The sequence below is a fragment of the Arachis ipaensis genome, chromosome B9 (assembly GCF_059453495.1).
Source record: "Arachis ipaensis isolate K30076 ecotype BB chromosome B9, ASM5945349v1, whole genome shotgun sequence".
In the NCBI taxonomy this organism is placed as follows: Eukaryota; Viridiplantae; Streptophyta; class Magnoliopsida; order Fabales; family Fabaceae; genus Arachis; species Arachis ipaensis.
This window is the reverse complement of record NC_142444.1, coordinates 144,519,507-144,538,353: the sequence shown is the minus strand read 5'-3', so window position 1 is coordinate 144,538,353 and position 18,847 is coordinate 144,519,507. Positions and strand designations below refer to the sequence as shown.

The window sequence follows — 18,847 nt, the reverse complement described above, 5'->3', positions numbered from 1 at the left end:
AAATAGGGTATATATTTTTATATTGATATTTATATTTTAAATTTTATAAAAAATAAAATAAATGATTAATTTAAAATAATATTTTAATATAATTAATTTTTTTTTTCGTGATTTTGCATACATAGTCTGTGAAATAGGGATGAATTTTTTTCTTTTAATTTTGCACGAAATACCTATGAATTTTTTTTTTAAATTTATCAAATATCTCATCAAAATAAGACTATTTGTGAAATAAAACTACCCACAAAATTAACAAATAATATGCATAATAGTAAATTTGTTCTTTTTAACACAAATTAAAAAATATTTTTTTTAAATTAAAAATTCCTAATATGTCTGATATTCTAAAAGATTAAAAACTAATTTATCTATTTTTTTTGTTAAAAACTACTTTGTCCAGAAAAAATTTATTAAAAACCAATCAATTAAAGCATTACTAAAAGATAAATTAACAAATTAAAGTCTTAAAATTAATGTTTTCTACTATAAACTAATGTTATTTTCTTATTGTATTATGCAAATTTTGAATATTTTATCTGTACGGTAAGTCGGGTATCGGACGGTTCGGGTTGGTACTTCGGTTGATAAGAAGGGAAATTGCCTAGTTTCGGGTCACTGGGTTGAAGGGGGTGCAGCCGACGTCCCGAGCTCTTCGTATGGAGAGGGGGGTGTCACCTGCAAAGACATTCCGACGCTCTAGTCAGTTAAGTGTGCATGCAAAAATTGAGAGAATGGTATGTGATGTACCTTGGGGGAGGGGTAGGACCCTCCCCATATAAACCGTGTCAGAAGTGGGTCTCGCAAGGGTAGACCCACCTTCCTCGAAGCTTCCTCATACAGCTGTAGTGGAGAGCTGCCAAGGACACGTCTCCGAGTCGGTGGTTGAGCTGTTCGCACCCGACCGCTTGGGTCGGGTGGTCTATGGGTCGGGTCGGCCCGTAGACTGTTTGGGCCAGGCCGTAACAGTGCCCCCAATGCGCCAGCAATGATCGTGAGGGTCATTGGTGGCGTGTTATACCATTTCTCGAGCGTTGTCGCTAGGTCGGCCGCTCGTGGAGAGGACGTGTCTCTTGCGCGCGTGTCCGTTCGTTGCTGGGGATAACCGTTCGTCGCCTCGTTCTTCGCGTCGGACATTTAATGCTCATAATGGATTGTTTCAAACCCTGCGAGTAAAGACTCTATTACCCCTGCCTTTCACGCTTCAAGTCAGTTTCTTAATCCCCCAGTTAACTTTGTGCTTCATTTTCATTCCATTTCCTTGCTTTCTCCTTCTTTCCTCTCGAATTTCCTTCTGTAATCTCTGGGTCCTTGAGCATTCATCCCTTCTTGCTTTCCTCCCAGCCATCACAATCAGTCAGGTAAGCGCTCATCTCCTTGCTCTCTGCTTTATGTTCATTTTTCCTTTATTACCATTGTTTCTGTGTGCATGCTGCTTTTCTGGTTCGATTTGTACGCTAGATGACCTTAGTGTTAAGTAAGTGTGTTAGGGGGGTTACCATTCCAGGGTATTTATCTTTTTAGGCTTTTACTTGGAATCTGCTTCAGCCATGCTTAATTTTAGTTATTGAGTAGGCTAAATGTAGTTTCTGGGCCTTTTCCGAACTCCCGACCTCGTAGACTAACTGAGTGGTGCCCCCACTGTAGGTATGCCTCGCATCGTCTCACGAGCTTCCTCCTCCAACATGGGTTACGACCCATACGCTTGGGTGACCTCCGACGTGAAAGAGTCCCCGAACCAGATGGGCGTAGAGGAGCTTACCGAGTTCCGCCAAGCCGAGTACTTGTGCGGCGGGATTGACGAGGAGGCCAACTACGACATTTTCGTTTCCGCCCCCAATGAACGGCTATACGAACTCAACTTCCATTCCCCCCGTGTTGCCGATTTGATTTGGTTCTACAAATCAATGTTCACCCAAGTGGGGGTTCGTATTCCCTTTTCTTCTTTTCAAATGGCGCTCCTTAACCAGATCTCCGTGGTACCGTCGCAACTGCATACGAACAGTTGGGCTTCCATCCGTTGTTTCGAGATGGTATATGAATATTTAGAGTTGCCCGTGTCCTTCGATGTTTTCCTTTATTTCTTCAACCTTACGAATCCTTCCAAAGAAGGGAAAGCGAGGAAAGGGTTCATGTCCTTTCAATCTGCCCAGGGTCGGAGGATTTTTGGTTTGTTCGAGGATTCTTACCATGGGTATAAGGTCAAGTATTTTAAGGTGCGTCCAGCCAAAGGTCGCCACCCTTTCTGGCTGTCGTTAGAAGGGGAACACCTCATCCCGACATATTGGAGTTTCAGGGCGGGGTCTAATACCTTTATTAAGGTGACTTACAAGGGGATGTCCGCTGTGGACAAAAAGATTGCCGACGTGTTGTTGGCCGTTTTCGGGAGAAACCATGTAAATCCCCACCTTCTGATGGGTGACCGGGAGGTCATCAGAAGTTATATTTGTGAGTAGCTCTAACTTGTATTCCTTGCATTACTGTTGCTTTGATTGGTTATGCCAATTTAACGACTAAGTCATTTATTTATTTATTGCAGTGGGAATGTCTGCCGAGGTGACAGACCTTGAGAGTCTGTTCAAGACTTTTTTGGAGGAAAACGATGAAGAGAAGGCTGACAGGAAGTCGGAGGCCCCTCCCGAGAATAAGGATGATCAGGCCGTGCCTTCACCTTGTGACATCGAGATATCGGACAAAAATTCTGATGGGGCGTGCGTCTCTCCTATTCATGAGGAGGCGGCCGGTACTGGGGATTCGACCTCTGCCCGACAAGTCGAGGAGGATGACTTGAAGGTTATCCCCAATCCTAAGAGGCAGAAGTCATCCTCCAGCCCTGAAGGAGTCCTTACCGTGATGGAGAGGAACTTCGACGCCGGGACCTTCATAGACTCCTAGCTGCTTCCCAGCACGGAGGAACACTTCCATGGCTCCGATCTTGCAGGGCAGGCAAAATGGATGTACCGTACCCTTCTCCGCGGTGCTGCCATAGCTCGGAAGGCCGAGTTTGAGCTGTCAGGGATGCAGTCGCTGCATAGGAAGCTCGAGTTTGCTGCTAAGGCCAATAATCAATTCAAGACTCAAGTTGAAATACTTCAAGAGCAGCTGTCCAAGGCGGAGGAGAAGCTTAAGGCTGCCGAGGAGAAGGCCGCGTCTACCGAGGAAAAATTGAAGACTTCTGATGCTACCGTTCTGTTAGTATTGGCTTGTCGTTCGTGTTTGTTTACCGTTGTTGGTAACTTGACGAAGCCAGGTCATGGCTTCGCCATCGCTATAGCTGTTTGTTACGGTGTTAACTTGGTCGGTTTCCGGGGTGATCAGTCCCGGGTTACCGCGCCGTCATCCCGTTTAACATGTATTAGAAATTTGGGGTTAAATTAAACAAGTGAACATTGGTCGACAGTTGAACAAGTCTATTGCAATGATAAGTACTTAACAAAGTAAATTATCTGGAACCCGGCAAATCGCCTACTCGGCGTGTTTGGGCTAAGAATAAAATCTTCTTAAGTTACCTGCATTCCAGGTTCTCGGGACTTCTTTGCCATCGAGCCTCTCCAACTTTAGGCACCCTTGCCAATCACTTCTTTGACTCGGTAGGGGCCTTTCCAGTTTGTCGCCAGCTTGCCTTCCCTTGGAGTCGGTGGCCCGATGTTGTTGCGCTGCAGGACTAGGTCGTTTTGTTCAAATTCTCTCCTGAGTACTTTGGCGTTGTAGCGCAGGGCCATCCTTTGCTTTAGTGCTACCCCTGACAAATGGGCCATCTCCCTAACCTCATCTACTAGGTCCTTTTCTACGGCTTCCTCCACTCCCTGCAGAAGTAATCGTGGGCTCGGCTCGCCAACCTCCACGGGTATCATAGCATCTACCCCGTACGTCAAGCGGAAAGGAGTTTCTCCTGTGGACGATTGCTTGGTCGTTTGGTAAGACCAGAGAACTGAGGCTAGTTCATCGGCCCATGCGCCCTTTTTATTGTCAAGCCGCTTTTTGAGGCCTAGTAAGATGACCTTGTTTGCGGCCTCAACTTGGCCGTTCGTCTGGGGATGCTCTACGGATGAGAATTTTTGCTTTATGCCCAAACCGGCGAGGAACTCCACAAACTTCTTGTCAGTGAACTGCGTCTCGTTATCAGAGATAATGACTTCTGGGATACCGAATCGGGTTATCACCTGTCTCCACATAAAATTTTGACAATTGGATGAGGATATACTGGCCAGTGGCTCGGCCTCTATCCACTTGGTGTAGTAGTCGATAGCAACAATGAGATACTTGACTTGCCCCGGACCAATCGGGAAAGGCCCCAAGAGGTCGATTCCCACTGTGAGAAAGGTCGGGAGGACGTTAACAGGCTCAGCTCGGAAGCCGGCGCCTTATGGAAGTTGGCATTTTCCTGGCACTTGACACATTTTCTTACGAATTCTTTGGAGTCCCTCATCATTGATGGCCAGTAATAACCGGCTCTGACGAGCTTTCTTGCTAGGGATTTGCCCCTAATGTGATGTCCACAGCACCCCTCGTGGATCTCTCTAAGCACATAGTCCGTTTGGTCGGGGTGTAGGCACTTCAACAAAGGTTGACTGAGTCCCTTTCTAAACAGCTGCCCTTGTATGGTCGCGTATTTGGCCGCCTCCCTTCTCAACGCTTTGACCATCTTCTGGTCATCAGGGAGCTTGCCGTTTTCTAAGAAATCGGTTATCGGGTCCATCCAGGAGGGATTTGTCTTCGTCAAATGGAGGGCGACTGCTGGTTCCTTTACCAAGCCCTGGATCAGAGACCAATTGCCCGCCCCTGGTTTTGTGCTCGCTAACTTGGACAGGAGGTCCGCCCGTGTGTTCCTTTCTCTCGAAACGTGTTGGATCGCGACCTCCTCAAATTGTTTGCTCAACTCTTTGACCCTCTCTAGATACTTCTGTAACAGGGAGTCTCTAGCCTGGTAGGTCCCATTGACTTGTGAAGTAACGACCTGTGAGTCGCTGCATACTTCTAGCCTGGTGGCACCGACTTACCATGCTAAGATTAAGCCGCCCAGAAGGGCCTCATACTCTACTTGATTGTTTGATACTGGGAACTTGAACTTGATCGACTGTTCATATATGACTCCAGCGGGGCTCTCTAGGATGATCCTGGCACCTCCGGACGTCTGGTTGGAGGCCCCGTCTACGTGGAGCCTCCACCGTATGCCCGTTGCCTCAGCTGGGTCCTCTGATACTTCTACCAAGAAATCGGCCATGGCCTGTGCCTTAATCGCATGCCTGGGCTCATATTGCAAGTCGTATTGGGACAACTCGATGGCCCAAGTCATCATTCTTCCCGCCAGGTCGGGTTTCTGGAGTATCTGGCGGATTCCCTGATCCGTCCTCACGACTACCTGATGACCTTGGAAGTACTGTCGTAATCTATGGGAAGAGGTTAGGAGAGCAAGTGCCAACTTCTCTAATTTGCTGTATCTCAACTCTGCCCCTTGCAGTGCTTTACTCACGAAGTAGATTGGTTGCTAAACCTTCCCTTCCTCCCGTACCAAAACCGCTGCCATCGCTTCATCCGTTATGGCTAGATACAGGTAGAGCGGTTCTCCGACCTTGGGCTTTCCGATGACAGGTGGTGTTGCGAGGATCTCTTTGAAATGCTTAAATGCTTCCTCACACGCCGGGGTCCATTCAAACGCTATCCCCTTTTTCATAAGGTTGAAAAATGGTAGCGCCCTAGCAGCCGATGCTCCGAGGAAACGGGATAGGGCGGTGAGTCTTCCTGACAATCTCTGAACATCCTTGACACAGCCCGGGCTCTTCATTTGGAGTATTGCTTGACACTTTTCAGGGTTGGCCTCCACCCCTCTTTGGGTTATCATAAACCCTAGGAACTTTCCTGCTTCCATGGCAAAGGCACACTTGAGTGGGTTGAGCCTCATGCCATATTGCCGGAGGAAAGCGAACACATTTCCCAGGTCGCCTATGAGGTCCTCATGCCGTGTGGTCTTTGCAAGGATATCATCCACATACACCTCCACCGTTTTGCCTATGAGGTCACTGAATATCTTGTTCATTAGCATTTGGTACGTGGCCCCGGCGTTCTTCAGGCCGAACGGCATAACCTTGTAGCAATATATCCCTCCCGGTGTTATGAACGTTATTTTCTCTTCGTCAGGCCAGTGCATCGGTATCTGATTGTAGCCAGAATAAGCATCCATAAAGCTTAGGTACCGATATCCCGCCGCTGCGTCGACGAGGGCATCAATGTTGGGTAGGGGGTAGCAGTCCTTGGGGCATGCTTTGTTGAGATCAGAGTAATCCACACACATCCTCCATTTTCTATTGTGCTTTTTCACTAGAACTACATTCGACAGCCATGTCGAGTAGTCGAGTTCTCGAATAAATCTCGCTTCGAGGAGGCTGGCCGTCTGCCTAGCCACCTCCTCCGCCCTTTCTTGTGACATCTTCCTTCTCCTCTGAGCCACTGGTTTGGCCTCCACCTTGACGGCCAAGTGGTGTGACATGAGTTGGGGGTCTATCCCTGGCATGTCTGCTGGCGTCCAAGCAAATAGGTCGCCGTTAGCCCTAATCATTTCCATTAGGGGTTCCTTCAGGTCGTATGGTAGGTTTCTGTTCACGAAGGTGAACTTCTCCTCTGTGTCGCCGACTCTGAATTTCTCTAAGTTCCCTTCCGGCTCGGGTCTGGGTTTGTCTTCAACTCTAGCGTCTAGGTCGGCAAGGAACACTCCCGATGCTTCCTTGGACTTCTTCCTTAAGGAGAGACTGGCATTGTCGCAGGCGACTGCCATTTTCAAATCTCCTTTTATGGATCCCACGGATCCGTCATCAGTCACGAACTTCATTACCAGCATCTTTGTACTGATCACTGCCCCGAGATCGTTGATGATCTTCCTCCCTAGGATGACGTTGTAGGCTGTGGAGTCTCGCAAAACCACGAACTAGCCATTACCGACCTTTGCCCCCATCCTAGTCCTACTGATATCGGCAGGGAGATTATCCCATCTGGCTTGATGAAGTGGTCGCCTAATCCTACAACACCATGCTGGTGGGTCTTTAGGTCGGCATCCCGCAGACCCAAAGCATAGAACACATTGCGGGACATGATATTCGAGTCAGCCCCGGTGTCTATGAGGATGCGCTTGATGAGGTTGATTCCCACTCTGGCCGTGATGACCATGGGGGGGCTTTCTGCGACCTTGTCAAACCACTGGTCCTCCGGATCGAATGAGATGGGTGGGGACCTCGACCTCTTGGGGCTTTGCGCGGAAGATGAGGAAACCGCTAGGACTTTGGCGTCTTTCCTGCATGCCGACTTCGACCTTGTGGGCGCGTCTCTTGCTGTTACGACGTTCACTATGGTGAGGCCTTGTTCGTTGTCGTCCTGGTCGTGACGTCGCTTTACCATGCGGGTCTTGTCCTCTCCCTCGCGGTTGCGATCTCGTCTTCTCGGCTCTCTGATGAGATGGGAGAATTCGGCCAGTTTTCCATCCCGGATCGCTTGTTCTAGCGCATCCTTGAGGTCAAAACAGTCCTGAGTCTTATGTCCATAGCCCTTATGATAATCGCAATAGAGGCTCTTGTTTCCCCTGGTTCAGTCCTTCAGAGGTCGGGGCTTCGACAGAATTCCCTTCTCGGCTATCTGCTGATAAACTTCTATGATTGGGACGGTGAGGGGGGTGTAATTGGTGAACTTCCCGACTCGAGGGAACGGCCTGGGCGTCTTGCCCGGGCCGTAGTCTCTGGCGTGTTCCTTTTGTCTATCTCTGCCACCGTGTTGCCTAGGTTGATTGTAGGACGGCTGCCGCTTGTTGGCAGCCACGACTTGACTAACTTCTTCATCGTTGATATATTCCCTGGCTACGCTTTGGATCTCCTGCATCGTTGACGAGCGGGTTCCTGCCGGTAAAGAATGTTTATAAAAATAATCACGTTGTAGGTATAGCTTCTAAACCAGCAAGAATCCTTTCGTAGAAAAACTTTGGTTGTCACAAGTAACAAAACCCAAATAAATTTATAACCGAAGTATTTAAACCTCGGGTCGTATCTCAAGGAATTGCAGGGAAGTATGATTTATTATTGGTTATGAAATTGTATATTTTTTGGTTTTTTTGAAATAAGGAACAAGTAATTTAAATGGCAAGAAAAATAAATTAATAACTATAAAAATCTCTTGCAAGGTATAAGAACTGGAAATCCCATCCTAGTTATCCTTATCAGGTGTGATGAGAATTGTTATTGCTCCCACTTAGTTAACCCTTACTAAATAAAGAAAAGTCAAGTGGACCAATCAATTTGATCCTCAAGTCCTAGTCAACTCCTGTGGAAAGACTAGCTTTAGAGCGATCCAAATCAATCAGCAATTCCCAATTTTCAATCAACTGCTGAGTCTGATAACTCAAGTGTTACCAATTACTTAACCAAAGCAAAAAGGGAATAAATCTTAAATTAAATTAAAAGCATCATAAATAGAATAAAACAATCATAAATCTGAAATACCTTAATTTATATTAAATAGAATATTCAAATCTAACATGGAAAGATTAATAAGCCAATTTGGCAACATAAGTAATTAACAAGTAAAAGCATTAGAGTAACTAGAAGTAGAAGAGAATATAAAATTAAAGTAAACATTGAACCAGGAATGGAGTAATAACCATAAAGTAAAAGAAATCCTAATTAGGAGAAGGGGGATCCACGGGCAATGAAAATGAATGGGAGGCTCGAAAAGTTGGAAGAAGAAAAAATTCTAAAACCTAAGAGAGAGGAGAGAACCTCTCTCTCTCTAAAACTACATCTAAAACCTAAAATTGCGTATTCTGAATGTTGTATGAATTGTCGTTATTGATTCTCCCATTCTCTGGCTTCTATTATGTGTTTCTGGACTTGGATTTGGGCCGAAAAAGGGTCCAGAAATCGCTGGGGGCGACTTCTACAACTTTCTGCATGTGGCGTCCGTCACGCGTGCGCGTGGGTCACGCGTTCGCGTCATTTGGAGTTTTTTCCTTGTCACGCGTGCGCGTCAGTTGTGTTCTGCTCTAGGCACGCATCCGCGTCGTCCACGTGTACACGTCACTGCCATTTCGCGCTAGACACGCGTCCACGTCATCCACGCGTACGCGTCGCTGCCTTTTCTTCAAAAATCCATTTTTGTATGTTTCCTTTCTGTCCTCTAAGCCATTCCTACCCTATGAAGCCTGAAAACACTTAACACACAAATCACGGCATCGAATGGTAATAAAGGATAATTAAATTAATATTTTTTAAAGCATAGGAAACATGTTTTCACATATATCATAAAATAAGGAAGGAATTATAAAATCATGCAATCCATATGAATAAGTGGGTGAAGAATTGATAAAAACACTTAATTGAGCACAAGATGAATCATAAAATAGGGGTTTATCAATCGTCCATACCGGCTTCGTGGTGAGATGCTTTCTGAATTCCTCATTCAGGAGTCCATTCGTCAGACACAAACTAGCTACCGAATCGGTTAGCCCGTCGATCTCCAAGCATTCATCGTTGAACCGGTCTAGGTATTTTCTAGTCGGCTCGCCGGACCTCTGCGTTACCCCGAGCAGATTGATCGGGTGCTTTGCCTTTGCGATTCTGGTAGTAAATTGGGCTAGGAAGGCGTGGCTAATATCTGAAAACCTGGCCACCGAGCCCTGCGGGAGGCTATTAAACCACCGTATTGCAGGTCCCGCGAGAGTGACCGGGAAAGCGCGGCACCTTACCTCGTCACCCACTCCTTCCAGGTTCATTCTGACTTCGAAGGTCGTAAGATGTTCCTGTGGGTCTTGTGTTCCGTCGTACCTCATGTTCGTCGGCTTGTCAAAGTGCTTTGGCAGCCGGACTTCGAGGATGGAACGGTGAAATGGGGTTGCGCCCATTATCACGGGTCTCTGTGCTCTCCTTGGTCTTCCCTCGCCGTCTTCCCGTCGCCCGTCTTCCCGGTCGCGTCTCCTTTCTCGCCTGGTGTATATGATGGGGTCGCGGCGTCTTCTTGGACGTCCTTCCTCCCGGGCACTCTCGGGTTCAGATCGTGGGCTCGGCGTCCGCCAGGAGTGACTTCTCGGAGGGGACCGGGAGTAGCTTGATTCGGGAGTTCGTTGATGATGTTTCTGATCTGCCAGCTGGCGCTCCAGGTTCTGCATCCTGTGACGCAGTTCCTGCATTATCCTGGCGCTGTTGTCGCCGGTTCCCCCAAAGGGGCGTCTTTCTTGAGATCGTGAAGACGGCTCGGTTCGTCATGGAGGGGACCACGTGCGCTCCCGGGAGGAAGCCACGGAGGCTTCCCTTCTGCGCTCGGCCTCACGGCCTGTTCCTCCTGGGCCCAGTACAACGTCCATTCAGGCGTCCCCAAAGACGGCGCCAATGTACGGTAAGTCGGGTACCGGACGGTTCGGGTTGGTACTTTGGTTAATAAGAGGGGGAATCGCTTGGTTCCGGGTCACTGGGTTGAAGGGGGTGGGTGCAGCTGACATTCCGAACTCTTCGTATGGAGAGGGGAGGGGTGTCACCTGCAAAGACACTCCGACGCTCTAGTCAATCAAGTGTGCAGGCGAAAAGTGAGAGAATGGTATGTGACGTACCTTGGGGGGTAGGACCCTCCCCATATATACCGTGTCAGAAATGGGTCCCGCAAGGGCAGACCCACCTTCCTCGAAGCTTTCTCATATAGCTGTAGTGGAGAGCTGACAAGGACGCGTGTCCGAGTCGGTAGTTGAGTTGTTCGCACCTGACCGCTCGAGTCGGATGATCTATGGGTCGGGTCAGCCCGTAGACTGTTTGGGCCAGGCCGTAACATTATCAATTGAAAGTGTTATTATTAGTTGATAAATTGTTAATATGTGTATACAGTGATGAATTGAGTAAGGATGCAAGATTAATAGAAACTAGATAAATATAAAATTTGCGATAGACATAATCGAAAATTGGCTTAAATGGACAAAATTACAGAATTTTTTTTTGTGTGCTTTTAAGAAAAAAAATTTCAGCGATTTTTTTAAAAGATAAAAATAATTTTATATTTAAATATTTTGTGCAAAAATATTTTATTTTCTAATAATTATGTTTGATACGTTAATATAAAAATATTTTTTATTTATTTATAATATTAAAGTTAAAATATTTTTTAAAGTTATTTTTTAAAAATTATAAATTATAATTAAAAAATATTTTTAATTTTTTTATTTTTATTGTTAAAATTTTGTCAAATATATTAAAAAATATTATTTTTAACAATTTAATTACAACAAAATAAATTTTATATCACCAACCAAATCAACAAAACTGACTTTTATTTTGACATAAGCCAGTCCACATCATCACAACGTACTGGACAAGTGGACATTATAGACTTCTTCCGTACCTACGAACTTGACAATAGAGAAACAGGTTAACGCTCCACCATGCACCCATTTACCTCATCTTCATAACATTCCTCTCTCCCATAATCTCATCCCTTCATATATTTTATATTATATCTTAATGGTTCATCACAGACATAACACACTCAACTTTTAACATAATATATATATATATATATATATATATATATATATATATATATATATAGCTCCTCTTTCGTCTTCCTAGGATGCTACAATCCGCAATGATAATTATTCCTTAGCCCCAATAGGATTTTAATTTCCCAACGGCTAAAAAGTTCAAAGCATAAAATAAAAACATCACAAGTAACAACAACAAATATTAAACAAAGCATAGAATAGAGATGATTAACAATTTGGCATCCGAAAATTTTAAGTGCTGGTAAAAAGAGCAGAGAAGAATATAAAAGAGCAGAGAATAAAAGACAAAATGCTTACTGGCCTGGCGATGGAGGTAGAGGATGGGAGGAGTACCCTGTTTTGGGAAGATAACTAGTTGTAAGGGGGTCTCTTGAAGGTGGCGTTTTCAAGACTATTCTCTATTTCGAATCAGCAGGGATCGATGATAGGGGATTGTGGATTTTGGGATGGACTTGAGTGGATATGGAATTTTCAGTGGCGGCGAGAGTTATTTCAATGGGAGCTGGAACTTGTCCATCAACTTCATGAGCGGCTAAGGCTGACGAAGCTGTCAGATGGTAAAGAGGATATTATGGTTTGGAAGTTTGATAGCAAATGGGTATTTTCTACCAAGTCTGTTGTGCAGGTCCTACAATCGGAGACTCTGTCGGATGAAATAACGAGCTACAGTTTCACAAGTTCGGTTTGGAGAGGAGCGATACCGCCGAGAATTGAGCTTTTTGGGTGGTTTGTGCTTATTGGTAGAGTGAATACTAAGGAGAGATTGAGTAGACTAGGTGTTATTAGACTCAATGATAATCTATGTGTCCTATGTTAGAAGGAGATAGAGTCGGTGGAACATTTATTCCTACACTGTGAGCTAACATGGCAGGTGTGGTGCAGTTGGTTGAGGTCTCTTGGGGAGGTGTGGCCTATTCCTAGAACCATTAGGGAACTATTTGAGCGGTGGACCGGTATGCATAAGCGGAAACAAGATCAGAAGAAATGGCTGCCAGACTTTTTTGCAGTTATTTGGAACATTTGGGTGGAACGCAATGCTAGGATTTTTCATAATCAGGAAACAGGTGTGGAGTTCGTAATAAGGAAGACGATGCTGAGTTACAACGAATGGACCGCGAGTGATCCGTTTGGTGGTTGATGACGTTGTCGGAAGATAAATGTTTTTATGTTTTATGAATACTTGTAGTTTCTTTCGTTGCTCCACATTAGCGTGTTGAGCTTATTTTGATTCAAAAAAAAAGATATTAAAAGCTGTTATTGATAAAAAAAATCTTAAATAAACTTAAAATTTAATAAAAGTGATCAAACCTTAACTGCTTCCATTTTTGTTAACAAAAAATGCTTAGCTGACTAATTGATTAGATGACATGGCACGATAAAATATTATTTGACATTTTTAATTAATTTAAAATTATATAAACCCTAATTTTTTAAATCAATTTTCTTCTTTTTCATTGGTAGAGGCGAGCTAGTGAGTTTTGGCGCGGACCTAGTCGAACTCAACAGATATATTGGCGTCGACGCGATAATTGACGTTGAGCTCAGAGTCGAATTCAACCTTGAGTTCTGTGGCGATGATAGTGATTATATATGACCTTGCTCATTGCCGACGCTTTTTTCTTTTTCTTTTTCTTCTTCTGTCGATGCTGGCATCTTCTTCTTTAGTGTCGTGTTCTCTCTCTCTTTTTCTTTCTCTCTCTACTTTGTGTCTTCTTCTTCGTCTCCCACTCTCTCTTCTATTATGTTCACTCTTTTACTTTTTATCTTTTTCTTTTCTGTCTTCACTCTCCAGATCTTTTTTTTTTAATTGCACTATGTTGTTATCATTGAATTGTGTGAATATTATTGTTGTTATTATTGAACTGTTATTGGTAACCTTCATCACCGTCGGTTCCTACAACCAAGCTTTGTTTATTTCTCTCTAAAGGGCTTGTAGTTCATTATACCAAAGACTTAAAATGAACTATTGAATTTGTCGAGAGAGTACTAAATGCTGACGAAGGTTTCCGACTTTCGGTGGATAGCGTAACGAGTCTTTAAGTAAGTGGACGAATAGCGTAATGGGTCTAAGGTCATAGAAGCATTTACCAACGTTGATAGATAAATGCATTTCAAGCAAATAGAGAAGAGAGCTTACCGTCTATTTTTATTAGATTAGAGTCGCGATCTTGTTGTAGTCAGCCCGTGAAAGGAGAACTTGCTGCTTACTTGCTATATCCCTACGTCCTTGCACGGCTAGTTCTTCGAGCCCTACATCTCCCTTCCCCCTCTTCCTGTTCATTCTACCATCCAAAAAAAGGCTGTATGGAGTATAGCCAAGTGGGAAGGCATCAATTTTCTCTAGATTATGAACACCCGATCGAATTTGTCAAGAACGAGCTGACGACTATAGGGGAAGCGGCTGATTGCTGTCCTTGAGCCCAGCCCGGGAGGAATGCATGGTTCCCTGGCACTTCATGGGACGGGCATTCACATTCCTCCTCCCTCTTATCTAAACCTCCCCCGCTCCCCATATGAATTTAAACTACAATCCTCTGAACAACTTCACTCAGTCATCCTTCCTGCCTAAGCTATAGAGACAGAGGACTCCCCCACTTAAGATAAATAATAGCTCAATCTAATGATTTCCTTCTATTTGGACTTAGAAGCCTACAACTGCTCATTCTGTGAAATTTCATCACAAAGTAATTTATCCGATTTCATAAGTAGCTAATTTTATTTAAGGCATTAGTAAGACTTCTAAAACTAGAGAATAGGATATGAGCTACATCAAAAGTGGAAGGGGATCCCACCTACTACTAATATAGGTAGGCATATAAAAAAGCCCTTGAGCTTTTGTCAGAAGAGCAAATGACACACAATGGACCCGACCCCTTAGCCTCTTAAGGTGAATAGAATACCTTCATTCTTGAATGGCATTCTGCTTTAATGTCGGCGAAGACGCTTTTCTCCGAGTCGTGTAGGGCCTGTTCAAGTTCCACAGGCGGTTGGACCTTAGACGCAAGAAACTTCTTTAATATATTCGAATGGGCAGGAGAGGATTGCTAGGTAGCCTCCTTGGCCCTAAAAGATGATCTTATGTAGCAGTTCAATAGGAACCCGGCTTCCATTTCTGGCATTTTGTAGACATGGTTATTCCTATTATTTCTAAGAACAATAAATGTGGCTTCTGGTTTTGACTCCTTCCACTTTTTCCATTGCTTTTATGTAATAGATTGAAAGCCTTTGATTTTCTTTAGAATGGGGGGCCTTACCTTTATGGACGAATTGGGTAAAGTAGTAGCTCCATTCCTACCGTCGTGGGAGGGAAGCACTACTCCGGGTCCATCGAAGGAGGGGGTTCAATCCACTTGATGAATATCAAATTCCCCTCTTACTACATTACCTAAACATTTAAGAATCCTATAGAGAAGACTATTCAAAATAAATAAAAAATACAATTTTGTGAAGATCATCTGTTAGCTATGATAAGCCATTATAGGATTGTAGAAAGTGTGTTCTCAGTTATTCAAGGAGCAAAAGGGCTCAGCAACACCGACATAGGCATTCGGTAAAACTAAACTATTTCAAGTGCTCTCATATGCACACCGCATCTTAGGGCTATTTCAATGTAGTATAATTCTAAAAAAGTGGTTCATTCGTCCCAGATTCCACCCTAATATGGCATAGTCAAACTATCCCTAATCTGTTGTCGAAGAGAGCACGCATGCATATGTGAGTGAGAGAGAGAGAGAGAGAGAAATGATGATGATGATGATGATGATGAGTTGGAAGAAGGAAGTTGAGGGCGATTTGAAAATGGGGTTAGTGGTGGTGGTACTTGTGGTGAAAGGAGGTAGTATGAGGCATAGGAGGACTTGGAAGTGGGAGGTGGTAATTTGGTGCTATGGTATTTGCTCTATTAGCCACTTCATCAATTTTTTGTTAACGAAAATCGGAGCAGTTGATGTTTAGTTACTTTGGTCAAATTTTAAAATTATTCAAAAATATTTTTATTTGTCGATAATATTTTTAATTTTTTCTGTCAGCATTTAAATCTTTCAAGCACCGAATTAGTAATTACTTTCGTAGAATAAAAATTATTTATTTAAATATCTACCAGTCTCAAAATATAATACAAACTTTGTTATTAGTTGTTATATGGTTTAACTTTAATGCACCTTATAAAAAATTTTACAAAATTATCCAATCAATTCATATTTTTGGACAATATTTTAAATAATAAATTTTAAAATTAATTATTTTTATCAATATAATATAATTAACTACATGTATAAAATCCTTCTACAATAACAATGCATAAAAATTAATTTAATTATTGTGGACATTCTTTAGAGACAATTCTAATACCCATAGACCATAGCGTGGTTCCGATTTCTCCAAAGAGTATTATAAAGTGGGAAAAAAAAGTTAAAATGCTTTAACCGCTTTTAAATTAAAATATATATATTTTACAAATCATAAAAATTATAAATTTAATAATAATTAATTATTTTATTTTATTTTTACTTGATCACTTTCACATTTTAAATATTTTTTTGCTTCGTGTCGTATAGTATTTTGTCTTTAACAATATAATATATATTTCACTAATGTACAAGTAATAATCTGACGAGTAGAGATGAAAATACGTTAGGTGACTTATCAAGAGTCTGTAACTTAGTCTAAATTCAACTTAGAGTGTCATAAAATAAGTTTAGGTTTAGGCTGATTTAAAAGTCTAAACTTATTAATTGGTCAGATCAAAACTCATCCCACAACAACTTAATAGATCTATTAGACCTATTTAAATTTGTTAAAATATAAATAAATATATAAATATATTGTGATAATAGTATGCCCAAGATCCAATCTATTATGATTGGCTCTCGTGTAAGTGGGAGATTGTTGGGAATAAGTAGTATGACCACAATCCAATTAATTACGTGTCAAATAATTTGTTATTGTTATTATATTAAAATGTTAATATAATAACGTCATTGATTAAATTTAGAGATTTATCATTGTGATAGTGATCACAATATTGAGAGATAAATCTTTTATAATTTAATCTAAATTGTTCTTGGTCATAGGATTATTAAAAAGGATATTAATAATCCGGAAAGATCAATATATATATAATGGTCTTCATTGGATGAAGATTAATAGATCTCATTTATTAAATTATATATATAGATGGTGCATATAGAGATATGACCATTGAACTGACTTACTTTGAGAATTCCTAATGGTTATAATTACCGTATATTTGTCAATAGGATATTCTCAAGATGAACACAGTAATAGAGTTTCATTTGACCTGCGACTGTCATAGTAATTAACAATGTATTTATTATACTTTGATTCCGGACACCTAATACCCTAGGGTGCTAGTTGAATGGATATTGGGTATGATTTAAATACTTGTAGAATTAATGATTAGTCAATAAGGAATCTGTCAACTCTCGGTAAAGAGTTTGAGCTCTATGATTATAATGACTGAGATGAATAAAACCTTGGTCAAGGGGATTGAATGAATGAAGAAATGAGTTTCTTAGGTCATTCACAGTTCATTATAATAATGGTAACAAGTTAGAGTTTGACAATTAAACCATACTCTAAGGGTTAACCAAGAGCTGGAAAGATGGAAGGAATTATACTTTGTTCTTCTAAGGTTCTTAGTAAAAATATATTACTTCATACTATCGGGTCGTTGAGGAGTGTTGCTAGACGCCAACCTTGATTAGTAAATTTAGTATGACTAATTTACTACCCGCTTAGTATTGAACCTATGGGGTCACACACTAACGAGTGTTCTAATCTTTGCTGTAGAATTATTTAATTATTAATTTGATTTGATCAAATAAATAATTATATTAATTCAAATGGAATATTATTATATTTTTTGCTAGCACCAAGAATATAATAATAGTATGATAATTGAGAATATTATATGAGATTTGAGAATAATTATTTATTCTATTTCTAAACTTGAATTCTAAATTTGGATGAGATCCCAACTGATTCTGTTTCAAATTGAGTTATGATATGATTCATAAATTTGAAAGATTCAAGTTTAAAATAACAAAATATGATTTAAATTTGAATTGAGAATCAAATTTAAAATCAGTAACAAATCTCATACTATATATATGTATGCCAAGAGTAGAGGAATGTGAAACAGACGAGAATAACAAGAGTTTTATTCCGTTACCTCTACACATAAACGTATGTGAGCTTGATTCTTGGAGAAGAATTTTATGGCGTGCAAAGAGTTGCAAGAGGTTTCTCAATTTAGATCAGATGTCCATTGGTCAAGGAGTTGACAGTAAAGGTTGGTCTCGGTGTGGATACGCATAGAGTCTTCGTACAATCGAAGAATAAAGTTTTTACTAAAGCGTCTAAAGGTATTTAGATCTGGTCTATATATTATTGGAATAAAGTTTAAGCACAAAATAGATCTTTAAGGATTACTTTCTTGTCTTCCGCTGCGTGTTATGAACACATGGTAATCCTTCAAAATAGTTTTTATAATTAAAAATTATTAAAATTTTTTAATTTGTTATACTAGTTATTAAAATTTTTAAATTTATTATACTTTATTATAAATAATTTTTTTCATATTTTAAACACTTTAAAAGTTTAGATATTATTATAAAGATTGAATTTAGTATATTGTATATACATATTTTTTTAAAAGAAAGATAATTTTTTAAAAAATTTTTATTTTAATAAAAAATTATATATATCAGACATTTTATTAAACTTTAAACTAAATTAGGTCAAACTTAATATCAGGTTAAATTTAGTATTAAAAAAAATATATAATAAACTACAAACTAAATTTATACCAATTAAATACATTATAAATTTGATTTGTTAAAAATAAAGTCTGACTTGACTTTATCTATTTTCACTCCCTACTGGCGAGGAAGGAAATTAGGACAAACGAATTGCCACATGTATGCATTAAGCACTAACATTGTAGCATGTTTTAATTTCCTAATTAAAATTGTCCATTACTTAAAACCAAATGTTATGCTCGTAATGTATGGTTGTATAAGTTGTTTATTGGATTAATTATTATAAGGTGATATAGTGAGTAAATGATTAATTCGTTCTTGAAAGACTTTAAATCAGTATTTAATTTTTTTAATTAAATTTATTTTTTTAAAAATTTTAAATTAGTTACATTAGTTATTTTATTATTTCTGTTATTGATTGCATCAAAAGTTTTTAAGTGTCACGTTAAATGATATTACACTGAATACAACATATACTTAACTGTCTTAATTCTTAATATGGTAAATTTATAAAATTAGATTAAATCAACCTTAAATTGAGAAAGACTTT

General features: G+C 40.9%; 2 protein-coding genes across 2 annotated transcripts; one reads left to right on the top strand and one right to left on the bottom strand.

The window, feature by feature from the left end:
* Positions 1 to 3,554: 3,554 nt before the first annotated feature.
* Positions 3,555 to 5,293, bottom strand: LOC148546659 (uncharacterized). The gene is made up of 3 exons (XM_088499293.1): positions 5,039 to 5,293; positions 4,406 to 4,921; positions 3,555 to 4,160 (listed from the first exon to the last, which is right to left on the bottom strand). Exons 1-3 carry the CDS (start codon positions 5,291 to 5,293, stop codon positions 3,555 to 3,557), a joined length of 1,377 nt encoding a protein of 458 aa, XP_088355419.1.
* Positions 5,294 to 11,936: 6,643 nt separating this feature from the next.
* LOC107616461 (uncharacterized) lies at positions 11,937 to 12,653 on the top strand. The gene is made up of 2 exons (XM_088499292.1): positions 11,937 to 12,241; positions 12,398 to 12,653. The coding sequence occupies exons 1-2, from the start codon at positions 11,937 to 11,939 to the stop codon at positions 12,651 to 12,653; spliced, it is 561 nt and encodes a 186-aa protein (XP_088355418.1).
* The last annotated feature ends 6,194 nt before the right edge of the window (positions 12,654 to 18,847 follow it).

What these genes read in the sequence shown, in the direction of transcription:
- LOC107616461 (XM_088499292.1), top strand. Translation starts at nt 11,937, where the DNA reads ATGATAGGGGATTGTGGATTTTGGGATGGACTTGAGTGGATATGGAAT. An exon ending in AGAATTGAGCTTTTTGGGTG is followed by an intron (nt 12,242 to 12,397) that starts GTTTGTGCTTAT and finishes GGTGTGGTGCAG; the next exon opens with TTGGTTGAGGTCTCTTGGGG.
- LOC148546659 (XM_088499293.1), bottom strand. Translation starts at nt 5,293, where the DNA reads ATGACTTGGGCCATCGAGTTGTCCCAATACGACTTGCAATATGAGCCC. An exon ending in TCCCAGTATCAAACAATCAA is followed by an intron (nt 4,922 to 5,038) that starts GTAGAGTATGAG and finishes GGGACCTACCAG; the next exon opens with GCTAGAGACTCCCTGTTACA. An exon ending in TGAGGGACTCCAAAGAATTC is followed by an intron (nt 4,161 to 4,405) that starts GTAAGAAAATGT and finishes ATGTGGAGACAG; the next exon opens with GTGATAACCCGATTCGGTAT.